At 43.2% G+C, this 14,268-nt stretch overlaps 1 protein-coding gene across 5 annotated transcripts in view; it reads left to right on the top strand.

Annotated features, from left to right (window-relative positions):
• Window positions 1–14,268, top strand: part of PAMR1 (peptidase domain containing associated with muscle regeneration 1) — a 74,609-nt gene that overhangs the window by 16,771 nt on the left and 43,570 nt on the right. For all 5 annotated transcript variants that reach the window (XM_050955308.1, XM_050955309.1, XM_050955306.1 and 2 more), the window contains exons 4-5: window positions 6,215–6,329; window positions 11,099–11,316. In XM_050955308.1, coding sequence (XP_050811265.1) covers window positions 6,215–6,329; window positions 11,099–11,316 — 333 coding nt within the window. The remainder of the gene's footprint in view (window positions 1–6,214; window positions 6,330–11,098; window positions 11,317–14,268) is intronic.

Here is a 14,268-nt window from a genome sequence, read left to right as displayed (position 1 = left end):
AGGGCACCTGTGTATCAGTGCACTGTTCAGTGTTGTCCTGGAAGTATTCTTTGAGTCGGAGACGGCGAAAGTAGGCTTCCAGATCGCCACAGAACTGTATCACGTTGGTGGGGGTGGCAGGGCAGAAAGAGAGTCCCCGAGATAGGACAGACTTTTCTTCTGGGCTGAGTGTGTAGTTGGATAGATTGACGATATTGCTGGGTGGGTTAGGGGTACCACGGTTGTGACAGTGTCTAGATCAGCAAGTTCTAACTTGAGCAGAGTCCATTCAGGCCTCCATTCTTCTGAGGCTGATAAGCTGAGTTTCTCACAGTTTGCAGTGTGAGTTTTTTCTGACGACATTTTAAAAACCAGCAACCATTCTGCTCTGTGTTGATACTAAAGATCCCATTGGACTGGACTTTCCATAAGAGTAGAGATAGGAAAGAACCATTGGGTCCATCAAGTCCTTCTTCCTTCTGCCGGCACAGGGTATGGCTACACTTTGAGCTGAGGCATAATTCCCAGCTTGAAGAGACATACCCGTGCTAGCTCTGATCAAGCCATCATGCTAAAAATAAAATGTAGCTGTTGTGGCTCAAGTGGCAGGAGGGACTAGCCACCCTGAGTATGGGATGGGTTCCTTGGACTAAAATTTGGCACTGTCACCCAATCTGCCAGCCAGCCCATACCATATGTCAAGGCATCGCATCAAGGAGCATTACAGCTCTTGTGTTCACATTGGAATATTGCGTTCATTCTGGGCTCTTTGCTAGCAGAAGGGTTTCAATCGATTGAGGGAATACAAAGGAGAGCAGCAAATGTGACCTGTCTGCCCAGTGCTGTGTCTAAACACTGGAGTGCACTTTGCTAGTGAGCACACTCTTTTTTCCAGCACCATGAATGGCTGCTTATCCATGTTCTGCACATTTACATGTCTTAGCCTTGAATGAGGATTATCAGTGTGGGGAATAGTTTTGTTAAGTGAGCCAAAAAAGTGGGGCCTTTGTGGCTGAACTGGCAGAAACTGCCATTCTAAGGTTTTCTCAGCTGAAATTCACTGCTCACATCTGGACGTTTCTTTTCAGCTGGGAGAGCCGACCCTCTGTATGTGGGACACATCATTTTTTCCCATATAGCCTTAATTTTATTCTATTATTGAACATTTAAAATGCACAGGCAGCTGGGGTGCTGTATACACCTCAAGTATGATGCTTTAGAGTTTGCATTCTGGAGTGAAAAGACCCTATAGTTACTTAAAACCAGAACAATTTCCATTGGTCAGAGGACAAAAAGCTTTGTCTTCAAAAGCAATTGCAGCCTGCACTAGGAGAGTGTGGTCCTTTGTGTCCCTCTAGTGGTGGTCAAATATGAAGTTTATGAGTCTGCTTCTGCTTCTTGCTAGAGGAATTAGTCTTTTAGTTTAACAGACAGAATCTCTTGCTTTTCGATCAAAAGGTTCCTGAGTCAAACCTTACTGATGGCCTGAGCAGAATCAATTCCATAATCACTGTCTGAAAAATACTGAGAATGGATTGCTATATGAAAAGAAAGACTTTCCCGTAGTAGGTAAAAAATAAAATAAAAACAATTCTAAAGGTGCATTTTTTGGTCCATCACTTCCATTTGAAGTCTGTGATTTCCCATTAGAAGTTGAGCAAATAATCACTTATAGAATCATTTACTTGTTTAGTAGACTCTCTTCTCTTTTTCTGGTGGCAGAATGGCTGGGAGCTGATCTCAGATTACTCATTATTTGACATTTTTTGCAAATTGCCTTGCTGTTTGATGCTTAAATGGTGGAAATATGAGCTTTGTTATGTAGTTGTGATTGGTCATGCAAGTCACATGGAGATTTCCCCTGGATAAGTGTTAAGCTTGTAATCAGGTTTCAGGTGCAAACACTTCAAGTAATCAGGTTTCAGTGTGCAAACTTTACACACGGTGTGAAGAAACATATGTGTGAGTTATCGCTATTTCTTGCTTTTAAATACTTGGGAGGTGCTCAGAGACGGTATGCAAACAGAGGCTGTATAACTGACTGCTAGAGAATGTTTAACTTTTGGGCTGTTCAGAGACAGCAAACAGAGGAGGGAATAAGCACAACCAAAGCAGAGCCAATGTTATCCTTCAAAATCTGAAGACATCTTGACACTACAGTTTGAGAGGCATGAAGAGCTCCATTCATCTCAATAAATTGTTGACTCTGAAGCTTAAAGATGACACATACTGCAGTGGTGGGTGTCAGTACAAAATCCTCAGATAGGCAAAAATGGCAATGTTTGGGGCGGTTTCACTGCTGATCACCTTAGCAGAAATATGCAGCTGAAGTGCTCATCCTACAGTTCTAAATTACGTTCCATGCCTGCCCAGGTACCAACCAGCTAGGGTGACCAGACAGCAAGTGTGAAAAATTGGGACAGGGGGTGAGGGGTAATAGGAGCCTATATAAGAAAAAGACCCAAAAATCAGGACTGTCCCTATAAAATCGGGACATCTGGTCACCCTACAACCAGCCAACTGTCTCGATGCAGCTGTGCCCAGGCAAGTTCTGCAATGCAGATCAGCATTGTGAATAAAAAAGTCTGGGGCACATTAAGCCTGACAGTGGGGGTGTCAAGTTCAATGTGCTTTCAGCTTAATGTGGTGCCACTTCCAGCAGCTCCCATAGGCCTGGAGCTGCGATCGGTAGAACCTGCGGACAGGGCAGGTCCGGACACACCGGCCTGGTCCGGCAGGGGCTTTCCCTACACAAGCGGAGACCCCTGTTTGAGAAACCCTGGATTAAAGGGAGACGAATGCACCCTTTTCTGTGGTGTAAAATACACTGCAGTACCGCAATCCACTCACCAGATGGTGCCCAGAAGCTCTTAAATGGCTTCTTTTGATGTGTAAGACAACAGACATTGCAATGGGATATAAGTTGAATGAGACAAGCTGATTTTTCTTTTTCCTGTGTCATAGTTTGCTGAGTGGGAAGTCACAATATTAAGTAAGAATAAGACAAATGAGGACAAAATTAACTTCAAATGGTGCATAAGGGTACACAGCTGCACTTCAGCCTCTGAGGCCCACATTTTAACATTGGGCTATTTTGATAAGCCTTTAGACAGTGGTTCTCAAACTTTTGTACTGGTGTCCCCTTTTACATAGCAAGCTTCCCTTATAAATTAAAAACACTTTTTTACATATTTAACACCATTATAAATGCTGGAGACAAAGTGGGGTTTGGGGTGGAAGCTGACAGATCGTGACCCTCCATGTAATAACCTTGTGACCCCCTGAGGGGTCCCAACCCCCAGTTTGAGAACCCCTGATTTAGAAAGTCTTTATTTGGGGAAAATAAAGGAGAAGGATATGAATTTTTCTCTGGACCTTGACCCTTAAATATTCTTGAGAAGGCGAGTGCACATGTGCACAGACAGACACACACACACACACACACACTCCCATTAGAGTAAACCTATTACTGATTAGATGGCTGATTGCTTAAATGCTAAATTAAGCCCATCATTAAATTAAGCCCATCATTGTGAAGTGTGCTCAAGTGGGGAGAGAACAATTTTGGGTCTTTATTCACTTAGATTTAATGGTGGTGATCAAGAAGTGAAGGCCTGTGCCTCTACCATTACCACTCCTCCTGCGCCACTGAGGTTCTGTCTCTCTCGCTCCCTCCACGCCCCCCGCCCCCAGCAAATTTCTGAATGCCAGTGGATGTAACACTTCTATCATTGTTGCTTTGTTTCCGGTCTTGGCTCCTGATGGAACCCCACACTGATGCTGGGAAACCCAAACAACAGATGTTGAATTGTGACCAGATGTCTCCTCCCCCAGTATGAACACTCATAATGGGATAGAACTCAAAGGACTCTTGAGTTGTTTTTTCCCTCTGTTCCAGGCCTCAGAGAAGAATCTTTATGTGCCGCTGAAATCAGCTTTTTTTTTCCAGACAAGAAAGGAACCCTGATGCTGACACTTTTCCAAAGTGGATTATTTTTTTCTGAAAGAAGCTGGATTTGCCAGCATTAGTGGCTGGGGTACAAATTATTCTTGAGAATTTTCCAGGCCTCCCACAGCTTTCGAAGGGGAAGAAAAAAGATCCCATTTGATCAGAAGGTGATGGAACTGTTGTTTGCCTGCTGTTTGTCTGGGGAAGGCAGCACAATGTCTGCTAGATGAGCAGGAGAAAGGGTGAAGATCTGATCTGATCTCAGATGTGCTTCATGCAGAGAAGCACATCTGAGAATATTCTTTTGGAGGAAGTCTCTGAATGGCTCCTTTTTAGCCTTCAGACCACCTGCTTTGCTGGCCAAACCTACTTCCTTGGCATGGACATTCAGAAGTTCAGACTGTACTGTTCCAAATAGAAAAGTACATTTAGTATGCCCCTCACATAAGCATTCTTTTGCTTCCCTTTATGAAAGGCAGGAGTGCAAAGGAAGCTCAAAAGCCCCTGGTTACAAAAGGGAAGCTTTCTTTGAAGTGATCCAAGAACCTTGTCACGCAATCTGAAGATTTCCCGCCGCTTTGTCTCAGGTTGTTTTTGAGGCAGGAGCCAGTAACAACGCAAGGTCCCTTTCCTTGCTGTGGGAAGGCACATTATCATGTGTGCTGTAGCAGATTATGGCATCCTAGCTGCATCCTAATGGGCGTACAGGAGTGTAGTAATTAATTTTCATCTTTTACCTGAGTAACCAACTAAGCCCAGGTGTAGAATGAAACACTTGTGACGAACTCCTCTGAGCTGGAGTGCTGTTTCATCAGGTTCCCCTTAATTGCGGGTAGCTGAGGGTAAACCAACAAAGGGTGTTTTATTAGACAGACAATTCTCAATAGGAAACTGGAGCAATTGACCTTCAATTTTCCCATGTCTCTCACCATAGTTCAGACACATAAGGCCTGATTTTCAGAAGCTAACTTCAATGGAAGCTATGGATGCTTTGCACTTGTGAAAATCAGGTCACTTCCACACTCGCGTGTCCTCCAAAGGGAAGTGTGGCTTATGGCAAATGCCACTTACAGTGACAGTCCCGTCAGTCAAGAAGGGAGTGCAGTGAGCAGCTCAGGGTCCCTGTTTGGGAATGGACCAAACTTACTGATTCTCAGTCAAGGAGCATGGGAATGGACTAAGGAGGCTGAAAAGCTTCTGGGAAGTCTCTTGGCCCCTCCTCCACAGCTTTACTACAGTCTCTTGGCCTCTTTCAACAGTTCTTCTCCTATGCTTGGTCTGCAGCCTACCCATAATCCCCCAGTGCAGACATGTTATTACCCACAAGGCAATTTCTAGAACAGAAGATGCAGTCAAAACATCCAGTAGTGTATGAACAGAATGCTTAATGAAAATCCTGATAAGCTGTAAGACTCCACCAGGAAAAGTGTAGCCAAAAAATTAGGTATCAAAAGATGTGATCTGCATGGTATGTGATGACATAATTCTGCACCTTCACTTAAGTAATGTTTATAAAGTCCTTTAGGATCCTTGCCAAGGATTTCCGTTCTACAAGCGGGGAAACTGAGGTATGGTGCAGTTAAGTGGCATACTCAAGATGTTTGGTGGCAGAGCTGAAAATAGAACCCAGGATTCCTTACTCCCAGTTCTCTGTGTTAAAAGTGTTCCATTAACTCCAGGCTGTGGGGAAGAGGAGCATATCAAGTATGGATAATTGAAATTTAGGCCTAGGATTGGGAAGGGATCCAGTGGTGCTCCAGATGCAGCAGTCCCTCTCAAAACTTTCCCGTATCCCACCTACTTTACCACAGCTCTGCAGGCCTCACTCTGACTAGTTGCTGAGTGGGAGACTGCAAAGGTTAAACGTCTTCCTCTTAACCACATCCACATGTCAGCATGTGAAAAAAGAGGATGAAGGGGACAAGGACTGAGGGGAGGAGTCTTTCTGAGGAGGGGTGTGAAGGAAATGGGATTAGGGGAGCCCCACATTTTAGGGTAGGACTTTGGGAGGCCAAATATTGGTGAGTCCAGACCTTAGCTATGATTAATCTGGTGCTGATGTGAAGAGGTGATACTATATAAGCTTAAGGGAAAGGCTTTGAATTTCTAGATAATGTTGAAATAATATAGTAGCATAATAATACTAATAATATAGTAGGGCATTTTAGTCATTCAGGAAGTTGCCTCAGATGTTAGTATGTCAAATTTGTCTATTCTGGCCCCTTCTCCCTGAGGTGCTGACTGATAGTCTCTAATGGTCTTGCTGTTTTTACTTTTCCTCTTCAGGATGTGGGCAGGTTCTTCGGGCTTCCAAAGGTCAGATTTTGCTGGAGAGCTACCCACTGAATGCACACTGTGAATGGACCATTCATGTTAAACCAGGGTTTATCATTGAATTAAGGTAAGTGGGAGGTGAATTTCAGCAAATTCTGTGTTCTGTGTGAAGCAAAGTGGCATGTGTAACAGATGGGAATCAGATTTTGATTTCCAGGTGGGTCAGACTCTGGTGGCTCTTTGGCAAAGAAAGTGCTGCCCCAATCTTAGGAAGCTACTCCATATTTAGCACCTGGCCCAGCGGGAGATCTGGGAATGCTGCACTCCTGGCCATGTTCTGCCTTCAGTTCCTGCTTGGAACATCAGCTGATACCAATGGATATTTCTAGAGACATCCAGGGCAATATATATCCCTAGGTGCCATTATGGTCTGAGCATCCAATGGTCCAACAGGGAAACACCAGGCTAGTGTAGAATGGATTCACTGAAGACAAAACTCAGGAGTGTTTTGGGGCAGGGAGAAACTGGCTCAGGTTACTCTGAATTTGTGTGAAAACATTTAATTAATTTTCATTAATGTACCTTCCCCCCATAGAATCACAGACATTAGAGAGGGAAACTCCCTCAGATGGAGATGGAAAATGCCTCACACAAGGGGGTGCCCACCACTTTTTGTAGACTTTAATAGATCTCACGGTCAGGAAGTATTTCCTGTTACTCAGCCTAAATTTTCCCTTTCTAAATTTCAAATAGTTACATCAAGTGACGTCCTCTTGAACTACCTTAAATAATTCCTTTCCATCCCTGATGCCTACAAGCTTCCTATATTTGTATAGTTAGTTGTTCAGTCAATCTACATATCTAGCCCTTTCAGTCTTCCCCCATGGCTCAGTCTCCTCAGCCCTTCATCAGGGTTTCTTTTCCAGTGCCTGAGAGTCTTCATTTGGTGCAATTAATTTTGTTTTTGAATGCGTGTGGCAAAGAGCTCACACATACAGCAGGAAGCTTGGCAGAGGATCAGATTCAGCCCCCACCAGCAACTACAATAAGAACATGAGTTAAAGGCTTCACATCAATCTTTCCCCAGCTTTGGAGACCAGACAAAGAAGCAACGTTAGGTGCACAAACACTTTTCTAACCATAGATTTAAAGATAGCTTTAATATTAAATCAGAGGAAGGAAAATCACTCAAGGAGAAAATAAATGTGGGGGTTCCTTTGACATTAACACAAGTCCCTTTATCATGCTTACCACTGTGTAGTTATTAGCAACAATAATTACAAACACTGACAGGGGTGAAACCTCAGAGCAAGTGCAAGATTCTGTAGGTACCTTCTGGGGTGGCTAGATATAGCAGTGCCTATAACATGGTACAGGGAGTTTGGTGTTCAGATGACTGATGCTGCTTTCTGTTACTCTTAATGGGACTGAGACACATTTTCTTTGCTTTTACAAGTGCGTTGTTGGAATGGGCTGTAGCTCACTCTGTGCAAAAAGCAACAAGATTATAAATGATATTGCTTTACATTTATGCACGAGACTCTTTCATTCCTAAGGATGCCAAAGTGCTTCACAAACGGTGGGCTTGACCCTGCTTTCGATCATATCAGTGGGGGCAGGATTGGGTCCTATGTTTTACAGCACCAGTGAATACAGCTATCTCTGGGGTAGGAGGGTGGCAGCCAACTGGCACAGATCAGCAATGTACAAGAAAGAAAGGAGAAGGATATTAGGGCAAACCTCTACACTTGTCAATAGTGCAATGGGATCTTTAATTGCCAGGCAGAGTAGACAGGATATTTGTTTTTAAGGTGTAATCCGCATGAGCATTGTAGAGTATGCTGCATGGGAAGCCTGCTAGGAATTAAATCTGCAGCTCTAGACCATTCTGTTCCCGCCCTTTCCAGAGGGAGGAGTGATGGTTCTGTGCCTGGGAATTTGTGTTACCACTCAAGCACTGAAAATTGTTATCACTACTGCTGCCACAGGGCACAAGGTATCTGATTTGAATGGACAGGTGGCATTACCCTTGTGAGAGCTTCCTTCTAGCTGATTTGCTCATCTTTCCATTGTGGCCATTCCCCACACAGTTCAGCAAACTCAATACTAACCCTCTACCTCCCTTGACACAGGGTCCCACTGTTAGTGTGAAAGTGTCCAGAAGCGGAGTCTGATGAGGGAGCTCACACTGTTGGGTTTAGGGGAGACAGTAGTTTAAACTCCACCAAATCTTTCCATCCTAGGCCTGCTGCCTATGCCTGGCTCTTTGGACTTACTCCACTTCCACATAAACAAGCAGAGTCCTTCTGCCATTGTTACTCTCAGCTCAGAATAGTAATTGTTAGCAAACGATTTGCGGAGTTACCATGATTCCTGACAATAGCACTCCATGATTCCTGGTCTCCATGTAGCCCCAGCAAACCCTGTGCGATTGCCACAGGGCAATGCTGGTGATCCTATCTGTGTGAAGCAGAAAGGAAACAAGTCACCTGCAGTAGCCAGCCAGCTAGGCCAGGTTTCTGTCCCTTTCTTCAAGCCTTTGTTTATCTTCCCAAACAAAGCAAGAAAAGTATACAAAAAAAACAACACTGATAATCTGGTTAGAGGTCTGGACTCGGATCTGCCAGCTGATCCTATTTACCAACAAATATCCCTCCCCTCCTCTGCATTGCTAAGCTCTCCTTTATATTCCAGCTGAGAGTGTGGGCTAGTCAGGAGTGCTGATCAGCTGTGTCAGCTGATTCCCAGCACCTGTCTGCCGGCTGCTTTCTGGCCTAGGGTCAGCTGCTCCCTATCTCACTCTTCTCCCCTCCCTCCAGCCAGGGCTTTAAAAGGGCAGATCTCCCAGTTCCAGTGGGTTTATATTTATTTATATAAATAAATAAATAAATAAAAACCCTGAATCTTACAGGACTAAAAATAAATCATCTTCTGATTTGAGATGTGCTATGCTGTCCTAGGGGATTTAGTTGACCAAGCCCGCTTTGATAAATGGTTGTTGTAGTAGTTTGTTTTGTGTGTGCATTTTCTATCCTCATTTTTCTTTAATTTGTGATTTATCATGCTACCTCAGCCCATGTCTCATCAGGAGATGAGATACAGCACTCTAGGTAACGCACAATTCACATTTTCTTTTATGTTGTGACAGAGCAGTATCTTGGAATTGTTCTTTTCTTTTTGAGAGAAGCTCCCCCCCCAGAGGTGTATTCTCAATGCACTCACTAATAACATCACCTCATAACAGTACTTTGAGCTCCTTTTCAGTCTGAGGATCTCCAAGCATTTCATTAACATCAGGGAATTTGGCATTATCATATCCAGGACAGTTAGGAAAATAGCTCCAGTTTTACAAGTGAGGAAATTAAAGTTAAATAACTTGCCCATAACTGCGCTTTAGTCAACAATAGACCCCAAGATTTCAAAAGTGTTCAGTTGACTCCACTGGGAGCAGAGTTAGGACAATGTTGAGGATTTCTGAAAATCCTGTGCCAGGTCTGTCAGCTCCCATCCCTGCACTTTAGCCATGAGGCCTTGTGCGTTTGTACAAATCTATTGCTTCTGTAAGAGCAGATCCTGGGGCTTGATCAACCAAAGAGAGTTTGTTCTGAGGATGTCACGCTGGTAACTTGATATCTCATGGGTAAGTAACAGAGTGTCAGTCAGACAGAACTGGAATTTGGACTCACCAACTTGCTCATGAAATTTAAGTGAAACTCAGATGAATTAATGCCTGATGTTTATTGAAAGCAGATGTCGTTTTTTTCTCAACCACCGTTCAACAGACCCTTATGAAAACTCTGATCCATATCTTCCTCTGGTATAACTTGGTACAGCTCCATTCAACTGCTCATTCAATGGAGCTATGCAGATTTACACCAGCTGAGGTTCAGCTGTTACTCCAAACACAAAAATAAAGTACTGACTGAGTGAAGACAAGTGAATGTGTATTAATGTTAGTCTGATGGGAGGGGATAGAAGGGCATCAGCCATTTCACATAACATAGGCTTCCTTATGCACAGTCAGAAGAAATCAGCTGTAGACTGTAGGAGTATGCTGAGCATCCAAAATGATTGTGCATTTTTCCCTTCTCTTCAGTTAGAAAATGTTAGATTGCCAGACAATTCAGCCCACATTTGAAGAGTTAGCCTGATAGATTCGGTCTGATCCATTATATTTCTTAAATGTGGTCTACAGAGTTGAGAGTTTTCATGGAGATTGGGAAGATTAAAAGTTACATTTTTTAAATATTCTACTGAGCAGTTAGTAGTGTGGTGTTCTCTGAGGCACAGAGCTTGGAATGCTTACCTTGCACAGCGATGTAGAGCATAGCACCTCAGGCAGTTGGTTATTCTCTAAAGGCTCTTTTTTATTAGCTCTCTGTCTGTTTTTCATTCATATTCCGTTTGAATATTTTGGCTTTGTGCTCTGCTAGCAGCAGTATGTTATACTGTTAACTAGTGAGAGCCTTGCTCCATGGCTGATGCAAAAGGACAGATAGCATTTACTGTCAAAGCCTCCAGATATTACCCTCCCCCTTCTGCATTAACCCTGTCCCTTTCCCCTTACACAAAGGGTGTAAGTACTGGCTATTGACAATCAGTTCCTGTTTTGTCTTCTGATCTGAAATAAATTGTTTTTTCTTTTTGTTCCCATTCTCTCTCTTTCTATCATATTTCTAAGGGACCTATCATAGTTTCTAAATGCAGAGCACAACAATTTAAGTAACACTAATAAAGTCCAAAATGGAGTTTAGCTCTCTGCCCCTCTAGTGTATCCAGCTGTTCTCCTCTCCTTTAGATGGATGCTGTAGGGGGGCAGTAGCCTCTGAACTGAATTCAAAATACAGTCCAGCCAGGTGAGAGTGGCAGTCTGATTTTGATGTCCTTCTGCCTCAGGTTTGCCATGCTGAGCCTGGAATTTGACTACATGTGCCAGTATGATTATGTGGAGATCCGGGATGGGGACAATATAGACAGCAGGATAATTAAGCGTTTCTGTGGCAATGACAGGCCGCCTCCAATCCGAAGCACTGGGACCTCACTCCATGTTCTCTTCCAGTCCGATGGATCCAAGAACTTTGATGGGTTTCATGCTATCTTTGAAGAAATTACAGGTAAAGGAATTAAAAAAAAACACATGGCATTTTATTCTCTTTAATTCAGTCTCACTAATCTTTTTCGCTGTTCTGCTTCATTAAAAACTTTCATGCTGTGTTGCCAGCAGCAGTTTATACAGGTAGGTACAGTGAAGGCACAAAGTCACCGTATGGCTTGCTAAAATGAAGCTCTTCTAAAGTAGACCCCAGTCCCATTATTTGTGCAAAGACTCAACTGATTGCAACAGTTTAGGGCTGAAGTTTCATGAGGTTTGTGATGTTTCTTTTTGCACCAAAGAACTGGGAATGAGTGATGAGATGGAATTTTTGTGCACAACTCATTGCAGTCAGGGAGTTGCTTGAAGTAGTACGTGGAAGCAGAGTAAACAGTTTAAAATGGTAGAAACCTGTTGCATTTCTGGTGTTTTGTCCATGCGAAAATGCTTTAATTATTTCTGCTACTTCACATTTCAGACCAGTCTGGCTTTTTTTAAAAGAAATTGTTTGTACAGGGAAGATGCAGAAGGCTCTTCCCATATAGAAAGCAAACAAAAACATTTTTCTCTCTCCTTCAATGAATAATGTGACGTGCTAAATGTTTTTATGAAAGAAGTTGAGTTCCAAAATTCCAATCTATTTATTAAACATATTAAGCTTGAGTCTGATCTTATTTACACAGGGATAGCACCTTCCCCTCTGCATTACTCCCTATCCCTTCTGCCTGCCTGCCTGCAAAAGGAAGGCTGATAGCTCCTGTTTTGCCTTCTGGTTTGAAGTGTCTTGTGTCTTCCTTGTATGGGGCAAGTCTATAAAACCTGTTCATAGAGTTCTTAGCAGAGGAGGACAACTAGTGTGTGCTGGTTTTTCATGGGAAAATCCTACAGGATCTATAACAGCTAACATTAGGATTTCCCAATCCCTCCCTGAAATAAGACATATGAGACCCTAGACACACATCAGTGTCCCAGATTTAATGGGATCACATGAGCTGTAAATCTCGTTCAAGAAGTTCAGTTAATTCATGTAATCTTTGCAGCTAAAGCACACCTGAGCTCCAAACCTATTGGGGTTCAGCTGTTACTAATAACCCAAGGTGCAGTTAACAATCTGAAACATGCACACACACAGGAGAAATGGCTGCCCCACGTCTGCATTTACTGTACCCACTTGTCTACTTGCTGGTCCCTATAATACAATCACAATCACAGCAGGAACAGTTAGACAATGAGAGCTAGCACTGTGCTAACGAAAGGGCTGATGGAAAGCAAACATTGCCTCCACCAAATGAAACCTGGTGTGGGGTATGTTGCAAAGGCTGCCTACACTCCTAGGCCTAACATTTTTGATATGGAGTAGGATGAATTGATTCCATTTTCTCTGCTCAGCATGTACCACTTAGTATTCTAGCACTGTTCTGCACTTTATTTCCACCCCATTATTAATGGTATTTATTTGAGACTGGATGGTGCAAGCAGGGTAATCCCTGCAGAGCATGATGCAAAGGAGTGAGAGTTTGTCAGGAGGCCTCATTGTGCACCTTATTATGAATCTGTCCTGGCCTGATGAATAGCTGAAGCGAAAAGCTTTAGAAACTGTCACTGTGTCTCTTAATGTGAAGTGTTAACCTGGCCAGCAATACTGTTCATGGAAGAATACAATGTACAGGGGGAGCTGAGGGACTGAAAGCTCTGGCAGCATACAGCAAGCTTCAGCATTCAGTCTTCTGAAATCCTTCTCAATGCAAAACCCCAGTGGGTAGGCTGAACAGGGCTCACTAGGTCATTCACTTGCATGATTGTTGAGAACAGGATCAGGTAAACACACTCCAAGGCTGAGCAATGGCCCAAAGGGATGCTATGGTATCTGTTGTAGCTTAGCACTGGAGTGGAGAAGATAGGAAAAGTGGCTCGAGCAGAGTTTTTTCATTTACATGTGTCCAGCTTTGCAGGGCTCTTTGCACTTGGGTCACCTTTATTCTGGGGACCCTATGTGGGATAGATTTGGCAGAAGTTGTCTCAGAAGTCATGTTCTTCATGAAACGATGACACTGATCGAACATGGGGAAGTATTAAGACCAAATGGTCAGAGAAACTTAGGGAAATGCAAAATAATCTACAAAAAGTATGTCCCTAGAGGGAAGACCAGTGGACAGCTAGTTAATAAAAGAAACAGCTTAATCAGCTGAACGGCCTGTCCTGGAAGCAAGTGTTAACCACCCGAGTGCAGCAACAGACACTGTCAGGGATAAAGGGTAATCCAGTCTTTGGCGACAGTGGCCAGAAGTGACTAAGCTGACCTTAGATGTGAAAGACAGGAGGAGGGAGGAAGACTGAAATAAAGTGAGCGGGATAATTCCCCCTGCTCCTGTGTGTGGTTGTCCTTCTTTAATAATCCCCTTGTGGAAGGTGAGGGTTTCCCAGCTGATTTGCTGGCAACTATTACTCATGAAACATTATAAACGTCAATACGAAATCCCATAAGTAGCGAGAAGAGCTAACTTCTCTTCATATTTATAATAGAGACAAGCTGGGTGGGCTTGATAGAATGTGTATCCATGGAAATAGAAAGGTTCTGGGAATATCCTAGTTATGTGAGTTTGTTGGATAAGTTCTATTGAAACAAAATGTAGCTGGAAAGCAGAAGACTTTTTTTTTTCCTTGCAAAAACTATTTTGAAAAAAATGTTTTCCAACCATCTCTCCTAACTAGTTATAGATAGTTACATGATACCCATCCACTGGAGAGATAGGGCCAAACCCTAGTCCACCAGAGAAAAACTCCCATTGAGTCCAGTGAGATTCAAATTTGGTCCATAGGTTTGTTTGTACTACAGGCCTACTAGATGCTGTCTTAATGGTTTTCATATGCAGCCAAGAAGGAGTTACAATTCCTCAGGTGAAACCAGAACATAAAAGTGAACAATTATGAGCAAAAACTGGATGTCTAAGTCACTGTGTGGGTGTTTCGGTGC

Source organism: Gopherus flavomarginatus, chromosome 5, assembly GCF_025201925.1.
Source record: "Gopherus flavomarginatus isolate rGopFla2 chromosome 5, rGopFla2.mat.asm, whole genome shotgun sequence".
NCBI classification, from domain to species: domain Eukaryota; kingdom Metazoa; phylum Chordata; order Testudines; family Testudinidae; genus Gopherus; species Gopherus flavomarginatus.
This window is presented reverse-complemented; position numbering and strand designations above follow the sequence as displayed.